We start from the raw sequence: 15,035 nt of genomic DNA on the forward strand, positions 1-15,035 counted from the left end.
TCAATATAATTCGGCATACATGGTTTAAAAAAAATGGAAATTCTTGTTTAATACCAAATCTTACCAACCTCCTGAGTCTTCCATTGTCCCCATAAACTCTGCCAGTAGATGAAGAATCATGCTCCCCCACATTCTCTCTCTCTCTCTCTCTCTCTCTCTCTCTCTCTCTCTCTCTCCCCCCCCCACCCCCCTCCATCTCACAATCTCATTTACTTCCAGAATGTTTGTATACAAGTGGACAAAGTCCATACCATCCATGATCTTATTAATGATAATTTCATTGACTCCTGGTTTTAGCTGAAACTTGATTCGCAGCTGATACCTTACAACTTAACAAAACCTCCCTGTGTGGCTATACTTTTAAGTCACCTGCCTTGTCTAGACATTAGTGGTAGCAGTATGACCCTCATCACCAAAACATATTGGTTTATAGCCCTACTCTCTGGCACCTTGTTTCACCTGCCCCATCAATTCTAAAAGTCCTTGCTTTCAACTGCCTGCAAGACTCATCTTGCTCCCCCAGTCTGACCCCAAGATGTCCAAACTACTGCCTGAGCCATTGCACTGACCTGACGTCTGATGACTTTAATGTCCTCTTGTCCCCTCTTTAAATACCTCCCTCCATGCTAACTCTCCTACCTGTATTCATGGCCACCCTCTTCTCCACCATTGGTCTTGCTCTTCTCCACCATTGTAACCTCCACCAACCCTAAAATTCTTAAGTTCTCAGTTTCTCTGACTCTGTTCCGTTGTACATTCTTCCAGCTCATCTTTTGCAGCTATTTAGACTGCATGCACCAGAATCCCCTTTGTAAAACCGTCCTCCTTGCCAGCTTTCTCCCTTTTAACATTCCCTTGAAACCTGTTTATTTGCTCAAGCCTTTGGTCAATACTTGTATTATATTGCCATTTTGCACAATGTACAATTTTGATTCTGCCTGTAAGAAAAAAATTTTTACGCAGAAGGTTTAGGGGTTCTATTTTCACAACCTGAAAGGAGAGTAGAGGCAGAAATCCTAAACTCATTTAAAAGGTGTCTGGATATGCACCTGAAGTGACCTTGTCTGTTGGGCTATGGACCAAATGCTGAATCGGTAATGTGTAGAAATAATTGGACAGTCCTGTGTTGTACTAATATATGGAAACTTGTTTCAGTAGACCAACAGAGTGCATATATACTGATTCTCCAGGTTTATTTATATGTAGGTTTACAAATCTATCATTGCAGTTAGTTTTGTTGTAGTTTATTCCCATTTTCAGGCATTTCTGTTACTCATTTTTCCCTTCTTTATTCTAGCCCTGATGATATTGGCACATGTTGGTACATACTGTTGTCTGGTTCTGTATTCATCAAAGAGTCCATGTTTCTTCCCAGAAGCAGGTATGTTTGCTGTAAACAAACCTTTACAAAATTGTATATCGATGAGTGTTTTGACTAAGCTTTAGTTGTTTGAATATTGAATTTTATAATTGTACAGTACATGTTATAAGGCAACTAATTCCAACATGTGAAATACATTGTGTGCTTGCACGTTATTGTGTTTAAAGTGCTCAGATTACACTTATTAACATATGCTCGATTAATATGAGCTGGATTAATATGATAGTTAAATGCATGTCAAATTTTTAATAGACTGAAAATTAAAAACTTGCTAATGTAGTACTGAAGGCTCTTATTGATTTAAATTAAAATAATCTGTAAACTTCATATAAGTAAAAACTTTTGATATGTTCGGAAGAGCACTTAATAATAATTATTTTTATTAGTGTGACAAGTAGTCTTACATTAACACTGCAAAGAAGTCACTGTGAAAATCCCCTGGTAGCCACACTCCGACCCCTGTTCGGGTACACTGAAGGAGAATTCAGAACGTCCAATTCACCTAACAAGCACGTCTTTTGGGACATGTGGGAGGAAACCGGAGCACCCGGAGGAAACCCACGCAGACACTGGGACAATGTGCAGACTCCACACAGACAGTGACCCAAGCTGGGAATCGAACCCGGGTTCGTGTTGCTGTGAAGCAGCAGTGCTAACCAGTCTGCTACCATGCCAAGTAGCAACCCCAAGTAGTGTTATCCTACTATCTCACCACTCTGTGTACCCCCAGGGCATAACCTTGTCAGTCCCTTTCTGGTTCCATTCACCTCGTTGCCTGCTGACCCAGTGAAATCTACCAGTGGATCAGCTTTCATCAATCCTTTCCACATCTCCCTCCAGAATGTCAGTTGGTTGTGTGAATCAGGGGCGGGATTCTCCCATTGGGCGGCTAAGTGTCGACTCCGGCGTAAAAACGGGAGTGTTTTACTCCGGCGTCAGTGCCCGTTCCGGGACCCCATTCTCCGGCTCACAGGGGGCTAGCGCGGTGCTGGAGCGGCCCATGCCGCTCCAGCTGCCGATCCCGGCGTGAACCCGGCACCGCGGGGTCCGTGCACGCGCGGTTGGGCCGGCGCCAACTAGCGCATGCACAGTGGACTTCTTCCCCGCACCGGCCCTGACGCCAAATGGCACAGGGCTACAGGAGCTGGCGCGGAGGAAAGGAGGCCCCAGCCAGAGAGGTCATTCCGCCGAGTGGTGGGCCCTGAGCGCGGGCCAGGCCACTACGGAGCCCCCCCCCCCCAGGCCGCCCCTGGACCCGTCAATGCCAAGGTCCTGCCAGCTCAGAGGATGTTAGAACGGCACCGGCGGGACTCTGATTTTTTGTAATGGCCACTTGGCCCATCCAGGCCGGAGAGTCGGCGCATACCAAAATGTCTTCAAACTGCTTTCCCCACTCTGCCCCTGTACTGAGTGGCTTCTCATCCTGACATTTCTACCTCCATCTCAACATGTTTTGTTCTCTTTTCGAGTTCACTGCCCTCCTGTCCTCCATGAACATCTCTCTCCATGTAACCCATAGTTAGGCCCATCCCCTTGATCTTGTCATGTCATGAGACCTTCTGCGCTCATCATGCCAGTCACAAATGAGGTAATTTCTGAATACTTCCTTTTATCCTTCTCCACTTACGCTCTGCCCAACCTCACATTTTGTATCTAATCCTGGAAAACAACTTGCCCAAATTGTCAGACAGTTGCACTTGCAAATTGCCAACTGGCCAGCCTTTGGCCATCCGATCACCATGACCTTTCTGCAGCTCCTTTTTTTAAATATAAATTTAGAGTACCCAATTATATTTTTTTCCAATTAAGGGGCAATTTAGAGTGGCCAATCCACCTAACCTGCACATCTTTGGGTTGTGGGGGTGAAACCCACGCAGACACTGGGAGAATGTGCAAACTCAATACGGACACTGACCCAGGGCCAGGATTCGAATCCGGGTCCCAGTGCTAACCACTGTGCCACGTACCAGCCCTCCTTCCTGTAGCATCTTGTGTGCTCAATCACATGCTTCCCTCCACCTTTGAAGCTCTTGCACCAGTAACGTTCTCGCACTTCTCAACCTGGCCATTCATCTAGTAAAGCCGCCAATCTTCCTTGAGTCCAGCGGAAGTGGAATTGAAAGTTTATAGCTGACAACTGGTTTCCTCCCCATCCTTCGTGACTGGCCAATTGATACAGTTGACTTATGCCACCATCTCCAAGGATCCAGCAGCTGATCTAACCCTAATATTACCAGTTTCATCGTATGTTTCTCTGATTCCTGTTCTTTTTTTTTTTGTAGCTATGTTTGCTGTGTTTGTTTGCTGTGTTGATCACCGCTCTGTATTGGCTGGGCCTGGTCTTTTTCAACATCATCCTTTACTATTTCAACACTCTTCATGATTTACATTGGTGGTTCAGTGATAGAATCCGTGCATCATCCCTGTTGTACAGTTTCCCTTGCAATGTGCTCCAAGCTTCAGTGCTTCACATGTGCTTGCATTAATTTTCACATACTACCTTACTACTACCTTAGAAAGAGGGAGGAAAAAGAATGGGGCAATGGGCTTATTCAAAAATACATGGTAAGCTTAAGGGAGGAAAGAGGAAGTTTCTCGGCCTTCTTTGCTTGTTACTTCAGGGAAAGATTAAGGGGAGGTTTAAGATGGCAGTTCAAAATAATGAGGGCTTTGATGGAATGGGAAGGGGGAGTTTATTTCTCCTGGTAAGAGGGTTCGTAACCCTCTATTTAAAATAATTGAGGAAAAAATCCAACGGAAAATTACAATTTTTACGTAGTAAGCTGTTACGTTCTGAAATGCACTACCTGAAAGGTTTTGGAAGCATATTGTTGTCATTTTCGAAAGGGATTTGAATATATACTTTAAAAAAAAAAGAGACATTTGCAAAGCTATGGGAAAAGAGCAGTGGAGTGAGCCTTAATTGAACTCTTTCAGAAAACCAGCATAGCCATTATAGTGCATTTCCAAGTATTTTTTAAAAATGCTGTTAGAGTCCCTGGGGGCGATTCACTGAGCCCCAAGCCGGGCCAGAGAATCGCTGCAACGGTGCCATGAGGTACCGGCGCGCGATTTTCTGAGTTGCAGGCCCCCCCCCCTCGGGCCCCTGAACACCGACTCCATCTTGAGTCGGGGCGGGCGCGCTAAATTTGTCCCCTCCGCGCATGCGCAGGATGGCGCGGCCCAACTGTGCATGGCAGGATTGAGCTGGCCCAACTGCGCATGCGCGGGTTGGCGCGGTGCCCCTATGGGGACCAGAATCCTACGTAACCGGGCCCGGTTCGCGCCGTCATGAAACGCAACGGCATTCACGAAGGTGCGAACTCTTGGCCCAGTATTGGAGAATTGCCCCCCCTGTCTGTTATTTATCAGAGTAACACCACTGGCTGGTGTAATGTCATGTGTTACACAATGACCTCATTGGAGCGTTTTGCAGGCTTTTGTGGAGTTCACCATTGTCTTCTGTTTGAGCAGCATCTTGTAAATAAACCCCTTGCACTATGTTGTACAAACTTGACATGTGCCACCTCTTAATTCTTTTTCTTTGCGGCAACAACAAAGAAAATGATAAAAGATGGAGCGGCATGGTGGCGCAGTGGTTAGCACTGCTGCCCCTGGCGCTGAGGACCCGGGTTCGTTCCCGGCTCTGGGTCACTGTCTGTGTGGAGTTTGCAGATTCTCCCCATGTCTGCGTGGACCATTGGGAGTGAGATCGGGAGAAATATCGTTGACTTTCAAGGTGAAATCATCATTGTGACAACTAAAAATAACACTCGAGTAATCATTTGGTCACCATACAGTTTGTAGCGGGACGTGGGTGAATGATCCAGTTGATCGCGACATTTGTTAGTGCGAATAAAAGGGTTTTCAAAAAGAACAAAGAAGCTATCGGACAACTGAGAATTACTGGACTTAGTTCAAGCAGAGGATTGATGTTTTCAGTACACTTACCGTTGTAGTGGGTAGAGCTGTGAGAACCCACACGAGGCACTGAAATGGGCCGAAGGGAACAGGAAGCTACGGGGCTGCTGACTCTGCAACCTACTGCCCAGGAATTAATAGCGGGCACAGAAGCGGTCAGTCTGCTTGTGCGCTGCAAGTTTGTCTGCTTTAAACAGAGAGAAAATAAATGGCAGGGAAGATGGGCTGAAGGCTGAGTAGTACAGGTCAGGGACCTGCAATCCAAAAAAAATAGTGTGAAGAAAAGGCATCATGGTTGTGTTTGATAAGGAGGAGGAGACATGGAACTCTTATGGGAAAGTTTCCAGTCATTCCTTAAAGCCAATCAGACACCAGAAGACCCGCGTACTGCGACCCTTCTCATCTCAGTTGGAAGGAAAATATTCTTGTTGCTACAGCATTTAGTACATCCAGCTAAACCTGGAGAGAGGTCGTATGATGAATTAATGACTGTCTTGCAAGAACATTTCTCTCGCCCTCCACTGTTAATAGCTGAAAGATTCTGCTTTCACCTGCGTGCACAGGAGGAAGGGGAAAATATTTCACAATTTGTTGCATCACTGCAAAATTGAGCAAAGCACTGTGAATTTGGCCAGAGTTTGGATGATACACTTTAAGACTGATTAGTTTGTGGCCTTCGGAACAAAGACATTGTTGACTGAAGGTGCATTAACTCTAAAACCTACTCTAGAAATCGCAAAGCCTATGAAACTTACTGCAAGAGAAGCTTCGCTGATTGGTGTTCGAGTTAAAGTCCATAAGATCGAGTCTATGAGAAGCAGGTCCACCAAGAACATATAATGCCATTGCTGTAACCAAATGGCACATATGGTTGGAGATTGCTGGAGCAAGGCAACAAATGCAAAAATTGTGGTAACGTTGGTCATATTGCCAAGGCATGATGGTCACGGCAGCCTTTATCAGCACAAAAGAACTGTACCAAGAAAAATACTGCAAAGTCTACAGGGCGAGTTCACTACAGGATGAGTTTATCAGTTAAGTGATCCAATTGAAGACTCACCAAGTACAGAATGTCAGGCCAGCTTAAGGAATTAAAGTTCGGCGTTCTAGCAGTACAAGAAGACCAGCAACGATTTTGCCTCTATCCAAAAATTAAATAAGACCGCTATTAAGATGCAAGTGGATATGGCCATTACCTTATCACTTATACCTGAATCTATATACCATCAGAAATTTGAGTGTCTACTATTGCAACCATCCAATGTGGTCTTGAGGTGCTCACTTCGTCAGCTTATATACTAAAATTGGAACGATGCAGGGAAGATTAGCGATGTGGTCTTGAGGACTTATACTGAGGAGGTCGTGTCACTGAAGAGCTTCGTCAAGGTGACTGTGGAATTTAACAAGCAGAAAGTGGAGTTGACTCTTCACATTGATCAAGGAAACTCTCAGAATTGTTTGGGAGATCTTTGTTAAGAACGATTAACCTAAACTGGGACATCGTGAACCAACTTCCTGATTCTACAAACAATTTTCCGTCACTTCTGAGAAAGTATGCAAAGGTATTCGAGGAATCACTTGGATCCATGACTGGGGTCAAAGTGAAGCTCAAGATAAAGGCAGACAACCTGCCTAAGTGTTTGAAAGCTCGTACCATACCATATGTTATTCAACCTAAAGTGGAAGAAGAACTCGAGAGGTTACTGAAGATAGGAGTCATTGAGCCACCAGTGATTGGGAAACCCCAATTGTCCTGGTCTTAAAGAAGGATGGTTCAGTACAAATATACGGGGATTTGAAAATGCTATCAACCCTGTATTATGTGCTGATCAGTACTCTGTAACACTTATTGAAGATCTTTTTGCAAGCCTCTCGGGTGGCAAATAAATTAGCAAAATTGATCCCTCCCAAGCCTATCTGCAAATGAACATAGCTATTGAATCTAACTGTTACTGACCATAGTAACACACAAGGGCCTATTTCCATATCGTGGGCTTCGTTTAGGATAATGTCATCACCGCTCTCTTCCAGCAATCTATGGATCAGATCTTGAGTGGGCTATCGGGTGTGCACTGCTACCGGGACTACATTTAGATTACAGGTTTGAACGGTGTAGAGCATGTAAAGAGCCTAGAAGGTACTCTTGCAAGGTTGCAACTACATAATCTCAGGGTCAAGAAAGAGAAGTGCGAGTTTTTAAAATCTTCAATTCATTACCTACCAAGATGGTCGTCACAAAGAACCTAAGAAGATGGCGAGGATCCTGGATGCTCCATGACTGCAGAACATGACTCAGTTAAGGTTATTTCTAGGATTATTAAAGTACTTTGGAAAATTCGACCTCACTTTTTTTTTTGGAAATGTTTTTTATTGAGTTTTCATATTTTATATCCAACAAATTACAAATTATTAGAATTCGACCTCACTTAGCAACAAGGCTGAAGCCTTTGCATGCATTGCTTTGTAATAAACAACCTTGGCTAAGATTGTGAGGATGCTTACAAAAATCGGAGTTATTGGTCCATTATAACCCAAAGCTAAAGATGTAGCTTGCTTGCGATGCATCACTTGTGGGGTTGGGGCAGTTGTCTCGCATGTAATGCCTTGGGTGAAGAGCAGCATTTGCTTCCAAAACTTTGACTTGCGCTGAATTCACCTAAGCTCAACTTGAGAAAGAAGCTCTCAGAAGGGATAACCACGGGGCGCAGTGGTTAGCACTGCTGCCTACGGCGTTGAGGACCCCATTTCAAAATCCACCCCTGGGTTACTGTTAGTGTGGAGTTTGCACAATCTCCCTGTGACTGTGTGGGTCTCACTCCCACAACCCAAAGATGTGCAGGGTAGGTGGATTGGCCTGCTATCACACTAAAGACCACTAAATTGCCCTTTAATTGGGGGGGGGGGGGAATAATTTGAAAATCGCTGACCATTGTCCCTTAATGATTTTTGGACTGCTCTAGGGGATCCCTTTGCTAGCTGCTAGTCGATTACAACGTCGGCCGTTAATCTTTTGGGCACATGATTATGTCATTGAATATCTTGGCTCTGAGCAGCGCATGAACACGGACGCTTTGTCCAGGCTCCAGCTGTAAGATCAACAAGACCCAAAAGATGAGCACAAATCTGATGAACACTTCAACGATTTATTCTATCTGACTCATGTGCAAAATGTCCCAGTAATGTCTTGGGTGCAAACATTTACCCGAACAGATCCAGATCCATTCTGTGCTGTACTGTTCTGTGCTTCTGTCTGTCATGGGGAAGGTGTTGGACATGATTCAAAAAGGCACTCTTAACACAAGCACAGAAATAATCCAGACCTTAAACCCTATCTTACCAGGCAACTTGAATTGACAGTACTAAATGGGGTATTGTTATGGGATATCAGACTGATTATTCCACCGTGTCTACGAAGTAGAATCCTGGAACTGCTGCACAATGCTGTCCAGGTGCAGTTAGAATGAAGGAGTTGGCGCGAAGCTATGTCTGGTGGCCTGGGTTGGAAGCCCTCTGCATCATGGGACAGTGCCGGTCTGTCCAGCCATCCTCTGAAAGGGCAGTCCCAGAGGCAGTTCTGCAGTCGAGTTGGGATCTCTGGAGCTACTGCTGACAGTTGGGATACCTCCCCCGAGGATGATGGGGAAAGCCAGCCACATTGCCAAATATGTGGTCGGGAGAACAATTCCGCGCAGTGTCATCCATGACAGCCGCCGAAATCACCCTGAACCAGGGCCTTGCACAGATGAGGACTGTTTAATGCAGCTGAACTGCATCATGGCCTTGAAGATAGCACTGACCTGGGTCTCATTACCTAGGTCAATGGTCACCCCATGATAATGGACAATGGAGCTGCCGTACTTCATGCAGGGATTATGCTGCTGATATTGTGTGACACCAATGCAAGGTTCGCAACCGTATACTGGTGAGCCTTTGAATATCGTGGGGCCACTGTAGCTCCGGTAACGCACAGGCAGCTGTCGGTCTGTCTTCCCTTGATTGTGGTGCAGGGACCAGGGCATAATTTATTGGGATGAGACTTGTTGCGAGTCCTACGATTCAACTGGCAACGGATTTTTCAGATAGGCACCAGGAATCTGTACAATGCACTGGGCAAATACCCCGAAGTGTTATAAAGGGGGCCATGGCCCATTTCTACATGGATCCTGATGTTCAGCCCCGGTATTTTAGGGCGATGCCTGTCCCTTGCTAAGATTGAATTGGTGCTTTGGCATCTGCAGGATCTGGGGGCCATACACCCAGTGCAGTTTGCGAAATGGACCACACCCGTGGTGCTGGTAATGAAGCCTGACAAATCTGTCCAACTTTGCGGAGATTTCAAGCTCACCATGAACAGAGCTCCATGCCTGGGCCGGTACCTGATGCCTAGGATGGAGGATTTATAAGCAAAACTGGCCAGAGGATGTTCCTTCACGAAACTTGACATGAGCACTCTTATTTACAGGTGGTGCTAAACCCGAAGTCCAGGAAATTTGCAACCATAAATACTCATTGGAGGTTAGTTGAATGCAACTACCTCCCATTCGGATTTTAATTGACCCAGGCAATTTTCCAACGGGCAATGGAGAATATCTTGCCAGGCCTGCTGAAGATGGCCATCCATTTGGGTGACATGCTTATCACAGGCACCACAGAGAAGGAGCATATGGACAGCCTGCAGGAAGTTCCCGGGTGGTTTTCCCTAGTAGGTGCTCGGCTAAAGAGGGGCTAGTGTGTGTTCTGCACGAGAGCGGTTACCTATTTTGGTTACAGCATTGACAGGGTTGGTCTACGTCCAGTGGAAGGTAGGATTAGGGCTATGAAAGGGGTCCTGACCCAAAGAACACCACTGAGCCGATTAACTATGGGAAATTCAATGCAAACCTGACCACTTTAATAGCTTCACTCCATGTATAATTGAGGGAAGGACCAGGAGAAGTTCTGGCGTGTTTTTCCGGGCAAAGCATTTGTCGGTGTAAAAAAGCACCTGTTGCTCACGCAGCTCCTTCCACATTACGATCCGGCTTGGCCTCTAATCTTGACATGCGATACCTCCTCCTATGGCATTGGGGTGGTGCTGCCCCACAGATGGGACAACGGCACAGAACACACCATTGCGTTTGCTTCAAAGAACCTGGTGGACATGGCGCGATGTTACGCTCAAATTGAGAAGGAGGGCTTGACGGTAAGTTTCGGTGTCAAGAAGTTCCACAAGTACATTTATGGGCGGCATTTCGCCATTGAGACAGGCCACTGCTCGGCCTTTTTAAGGAGGATAAGGGAATCCCATCCATTGTATCGGCAAGAATTTAGTGTTGGAAGCTTCTGTTTGCTGCGTATCAGTTACTATAGTAAGCAAAGGTCAATAAGAGTTAGAAACTTAAAAATCAGTAGAAAAACCACTGCAGAAGCTTGTGAGAATAAAAGCCAACACATACAGGACCTGATGGCGCACATCTTTGGCTTCTAAAAGAGGTAGCTGCATAGATAATGGATGCACTGGTTATGATATTCCAAACTTCCTTGGATTCTAGAATGGTCTTAGTGGATTTGAAGTTAGCGAATGTAATATTGCTAGTCGAAAGAGGAACGCAAAAGAAAACTGAACTACAGGCCAGGTAAATGCTGAAATCTAATATTGCGGAAATCTTAACTGTACTTCAGAAATCTTGTATGATCAAACAAAATCAACATCATTTTACAAAAGGGTAATTTTGTTTGACCAATCTATTAGAATTTTCTGAGAAGGTAATAAGCAGGGTCGATACTAGGGAACCAGTAGATTTGGGTACAGATTCTGAAAAGACTTCCCATAAAGTGCCACACAGAATGTTACTACACAAGATAAGGGCTCGTGGAGTTGGGATGATGTATTAACATGGATGGTGGACAGACAGGAAGAAGAGAGTAGGGATAAATGGGACATTTCTAAATAGACAGGCTGTAACTCGTGGAGTGCTGGGGCTTTGACTATTTATAATTTATATTAATGACTTGGACTAAGAGACCAGGAGTAATATACCTATGTTTGCTGATGATGCAAAGTTGTTCAGAACGTAAGCTGTGAGTAGCACACATAGATTGCAAAGAGATATAGCCAGTTGAAGTGAGTGGACAGCGTGGTGGAAGATGGAATATAATATAGGGAAGAGTGAGCATTCACTTTTGTAGTAAGCATAGAAAAACAGAATATTTTCTAAAAGGCTTGAAACTTGCAAATGTTGACATTCAGAGTGACATGCACTTGTGTAAGGAATACTAAAAGTTAGGTTGTAGGTACAGCAAGCAATCAGGAAGTATTATGATCCCAGACCAGATCCCAACAGTGGCGAGGACACTGCACCAAAACCCCAATGTTTTATTTCATTTTTCAAGACTTGTGTGGAAAGAATACTTTGTTTTGAACATCCTGGATTCTGAACATACTTCATGGGGTTACCCATCGAGAGGTAGTTTTCTTTGGCAGGAGAATCTAGAACATAGAATCATAGAATTGACGTTGCAGAAAGAGGCCATTCAGCCCATCGAGTCTACACTAGCCCTTGGAACGAGCACCCCATTTAAGCGCGCAACCCTACCAAACCCTTTGGGACACTAAGGGTCAATTTAGCATGGCTAATCTGCCCATCTTTGGACTGTGGGAGGAAACCGGAGCACCCAGAGGAAACCCATGCAGAGAATGTGCAGACTCCACACAGACAGTGACCCAAGCGGGGAATCGAACCTGGAGCTGTGAAGTGACAGTGCTAGCCACTGTGCTACCCTGCCGCCCGGTACGCAGTTTCAGGATAAGAGGTTAATCATTCAGAACGGATTTAGAAATTTCTTTGCTCAGAGGGTTGTAAGTCTTTGGAAGTTTCTACCCGTGGTTGTTTGTGCATATACTATCATTGAGTGTTTTCAAAGCTGGGATAATTGGATTTTTGGTTTCTTGTGGGACAAATGGACATGGGGAGAAGGCGGAAAAGTGTATTTAATGGCAGAGAAGACCAAGTGGTTCACTCCTACTTCTCTCCATTACATTCTTATAATTTGCCTACTAACAGGGTTAGGCTTGCTGACCTAGAATTACTCCGTTTACTGGTGCTGTAAAATGAGGGCCTGGCTTCACTTCCCTCATGCTGCGCCATGAACTGGAGGGACCTGGGAGCTGCTGTGCCACACATTTCTCACCAGGCCTGGCACAGAAGATCAGATGAGAAATGTGCAGTGGCAATAAAACGGCGATCGCTGTTCCACAAAGTTCTGATCCAGTATTTTTGTTGAGACAACTTCAAATATTTTCTAGCACTAATTTGGGAGTGTTGCACTGATAAAACCTATAAATTAATGGTATTGGCAAGTGTAAGGCTCATTGCAATTCTTTTGAGTTTCCCTAAAAATATCTTCAAAAGAATAATGTGTAAAATTGATGTTTTTACAAGATACCATGTTATCATAGAAACATAGAAAATAGAAGCAGGAGGAGGCCATTTGGCCCTTCGAGGCTGCTCCGTCATTCAGTCCGCACCCCACCTGGGCCATCTGTTCCTTGTTCTTAGTTGACCTTTGACAATCTGCCTACTTTTATTCTGCCATTAATACATTCTGATCTCTTAATGTGCCACTATCAGCATCCTTCTTAGCCTTGATCACCACCATTTACATTCCCTTTCTCTTTCTGTCCACGACATCTTTGTCAATCTCCAATTATCACTGGCACCTCTATCCAGCCCCATTGCTCCCTGCCCCCCGCCACCCACAAAAGTATAAAACTGATCCTATTTCCAGTTCTCTCCAGCTTTGACAAAGAGTCACCCGGACTTGAAATGTTACCTCCCTTTTCTCTTCACAGATGCTGTCAGACCTGCTGAGATTGACCAGTATTTTCTGTTTTTGTTCCAGATTCCAGCATTTGCAGGAATTTGCTTTTATATTAAGATCCTAATTTGCTTTGGGGGAAATTGTGCTTATAATATTGTTCATGTAGAACTGATACTTCGTTCATGTATCCTACTTGTTACTTTTATTTTAATTTACACCATTTTTCTTCGAGTAGTTTTAATAAAATTGTAATTGTACAATTACAATTGTCCGGAATGAGTTGTGGTGTGTCATGAAACTTGAAACATTATGTCGCAAGGACAGGCGGATTGAATATTTATCTTTTGTGTTGTCTCACATTGTTATAGAGTGTCAGATTTGATTTGTGCTCATTTCATTGAATGAGGACATCACAAAGTTACGAAAGAAAAATAAAAAACATTGCTGTATCCTGCTTTTGCCTAGTGCTGTTTTGCTCCTTTACTTTGACATTTCACAGTGGAGCAGCTTTATTGAGCTTTTCAATGCCAACAACTGGTTTCAAATGGAATTGAATGTATAGTGAAAAGAGAATTTTTTCAGGCTGTAGGATAAAAGCAGAATGTGACTAATGGGATATTTCTTTCAGAGAGCTGATAGAAACAAGATGAGCTGGGCAGCATGGCGGTGCAGTGGTTAGCACTGCTTTCTCACAGCGCTGAGGCCCCAGGTTTGATCCCGGTTCTGGGTCACTGTCCGTGTGGAGTTTGCACATTCTCCCCGTGTTTGCGTGGGTTTCGCTCCCACAACCCAAAGATGTGCAGGGTAGGTGGATTGGCCACGCTGAATTGGAAAAAATGAATTGGGTACTGTAATTTAAATTTTTTTATAAAAGACACAAGATGAGCTGACTGGCTTCATTCTGTATGATTCCATGATCATAAGTATAAATAAAAAGACCAATACAGCACAGGAACAGGGCCTTCGGCCCTCCAAGCCTGGGAGAATTATTCCAGTCGCTTTGTATAATGACCTTATAAGCACATTGGAACTTGTTCTCCAGTATTGGTTGCCAGTCATAATTAATACTGCAAAATAACTTAAATATAATCAGATCGGAAAAGTTTAGCAAAGGAAAACAAGGTTTAGAAATCCACTTTTTGGGCATCTAAACTTGTTGGTTTGATTGATTGATTTGATTTATTGTCGCATGTATCGAAGTACAGTGAAAAGTATTTTTCTGTGGCCGAGGGAATGTACACAGTACGTACATAGTATACAAAGAGAATAATCAACAGAGAACATTGACAATGGTACATCGACAAGCAGTGATTGGTTACAGTGCGGAACAAGGGGCCAAACAAAGCAAATACATGAGCAAGAGCAGCTTTGGGGTCGTGAATAGTGTTCTTACAGGGAACAGATCAGTCCCAGGGGCAGTCTTTGAGGCGTCTAGTAGCTGTGGCATAAATTGGAAAATAATTAAATATGCAGTTGAAGTGAAGGGCAAAGTTTTTATGTGTGTTAGTAAAATCATAGATTTTAAAATCATAGTAAAATCATAGATAAAATCAAATGGATTTATGGCATGCAGCAGAACTCTCTGTTGGAGAAAGATTTTTTCGCTCTTGGTTCACTGGATATGTTTTAAAATTTCTTTCACATGAATTGCAGCTGACAGTAATCACCTGAAAGGACTAAAAGTATATTTAAAGTGACATATATTGCAATTGGAAAGGGAATTTCTAATGATCTCAGTAATTATGATGTGGAGGCAGGATGGATTTGGAAATGCTGTCCCTAACAATGTTTTTCACAGTGCTCAGCAAAAGTATATACCAGTGAAAAGGAAGGACTGGAGGAAAGGGGATAACAGACATGAATATCTAAGGAAATAAAGGAGGGTATCAAATTGAAAGAAAATGCATACAAAGTGGCAAAGATTAGTGAGAAA

At 44.0% G+C, this 15,035-nt stretch overlaps 1 protein-coding gene across 8 annotated transcripts in view; it reads left to right on the plus strand.

The window, feature by feature from the left end:
* Window positions 1-15,035, plus strand: part of rapgef2 (Rap guanine nucleotide exchange factor (GEF) 2) — a 562,209-nt gene that overhangs the window by 170,382 nt on the left and 376,792 nt on the right. For 7 of the 8 annotated variants that reach the window (XM_038792314.1, XM_038792316.1, XM_038792317.1 and 4 more), the window contains exon 4: window positions 1,298-1,381. The exons of the other annotated variant lie outside the window; for it this stretch is intronic. In XM_038792314.1, the coding sequence (XP_038648242.1) occupies window positions 1,298-1,381 (84 nt within the window). The remainder of the gene's footprint in view (window positions 1-1,297; window positions 1,382-15,035) is intronic. 8 annotated transcript variants of the gene reach the window in all.

The sequence above is a fragment of the Scyliorhinus canicula genome, chromosome 3 (genome assembly GCF_902713615.1).
Source record: "Scyliorhinus canicula chromosome 3, sScyCan1.1, whole genome shotgun sequence".
NCBI lineage: Eukaryota > Metazoa > Chordata > Chondrichthyes > Carcharhiniformes > Scyliorhinidae > Scyliorhinus > Scyliorhinus canicula.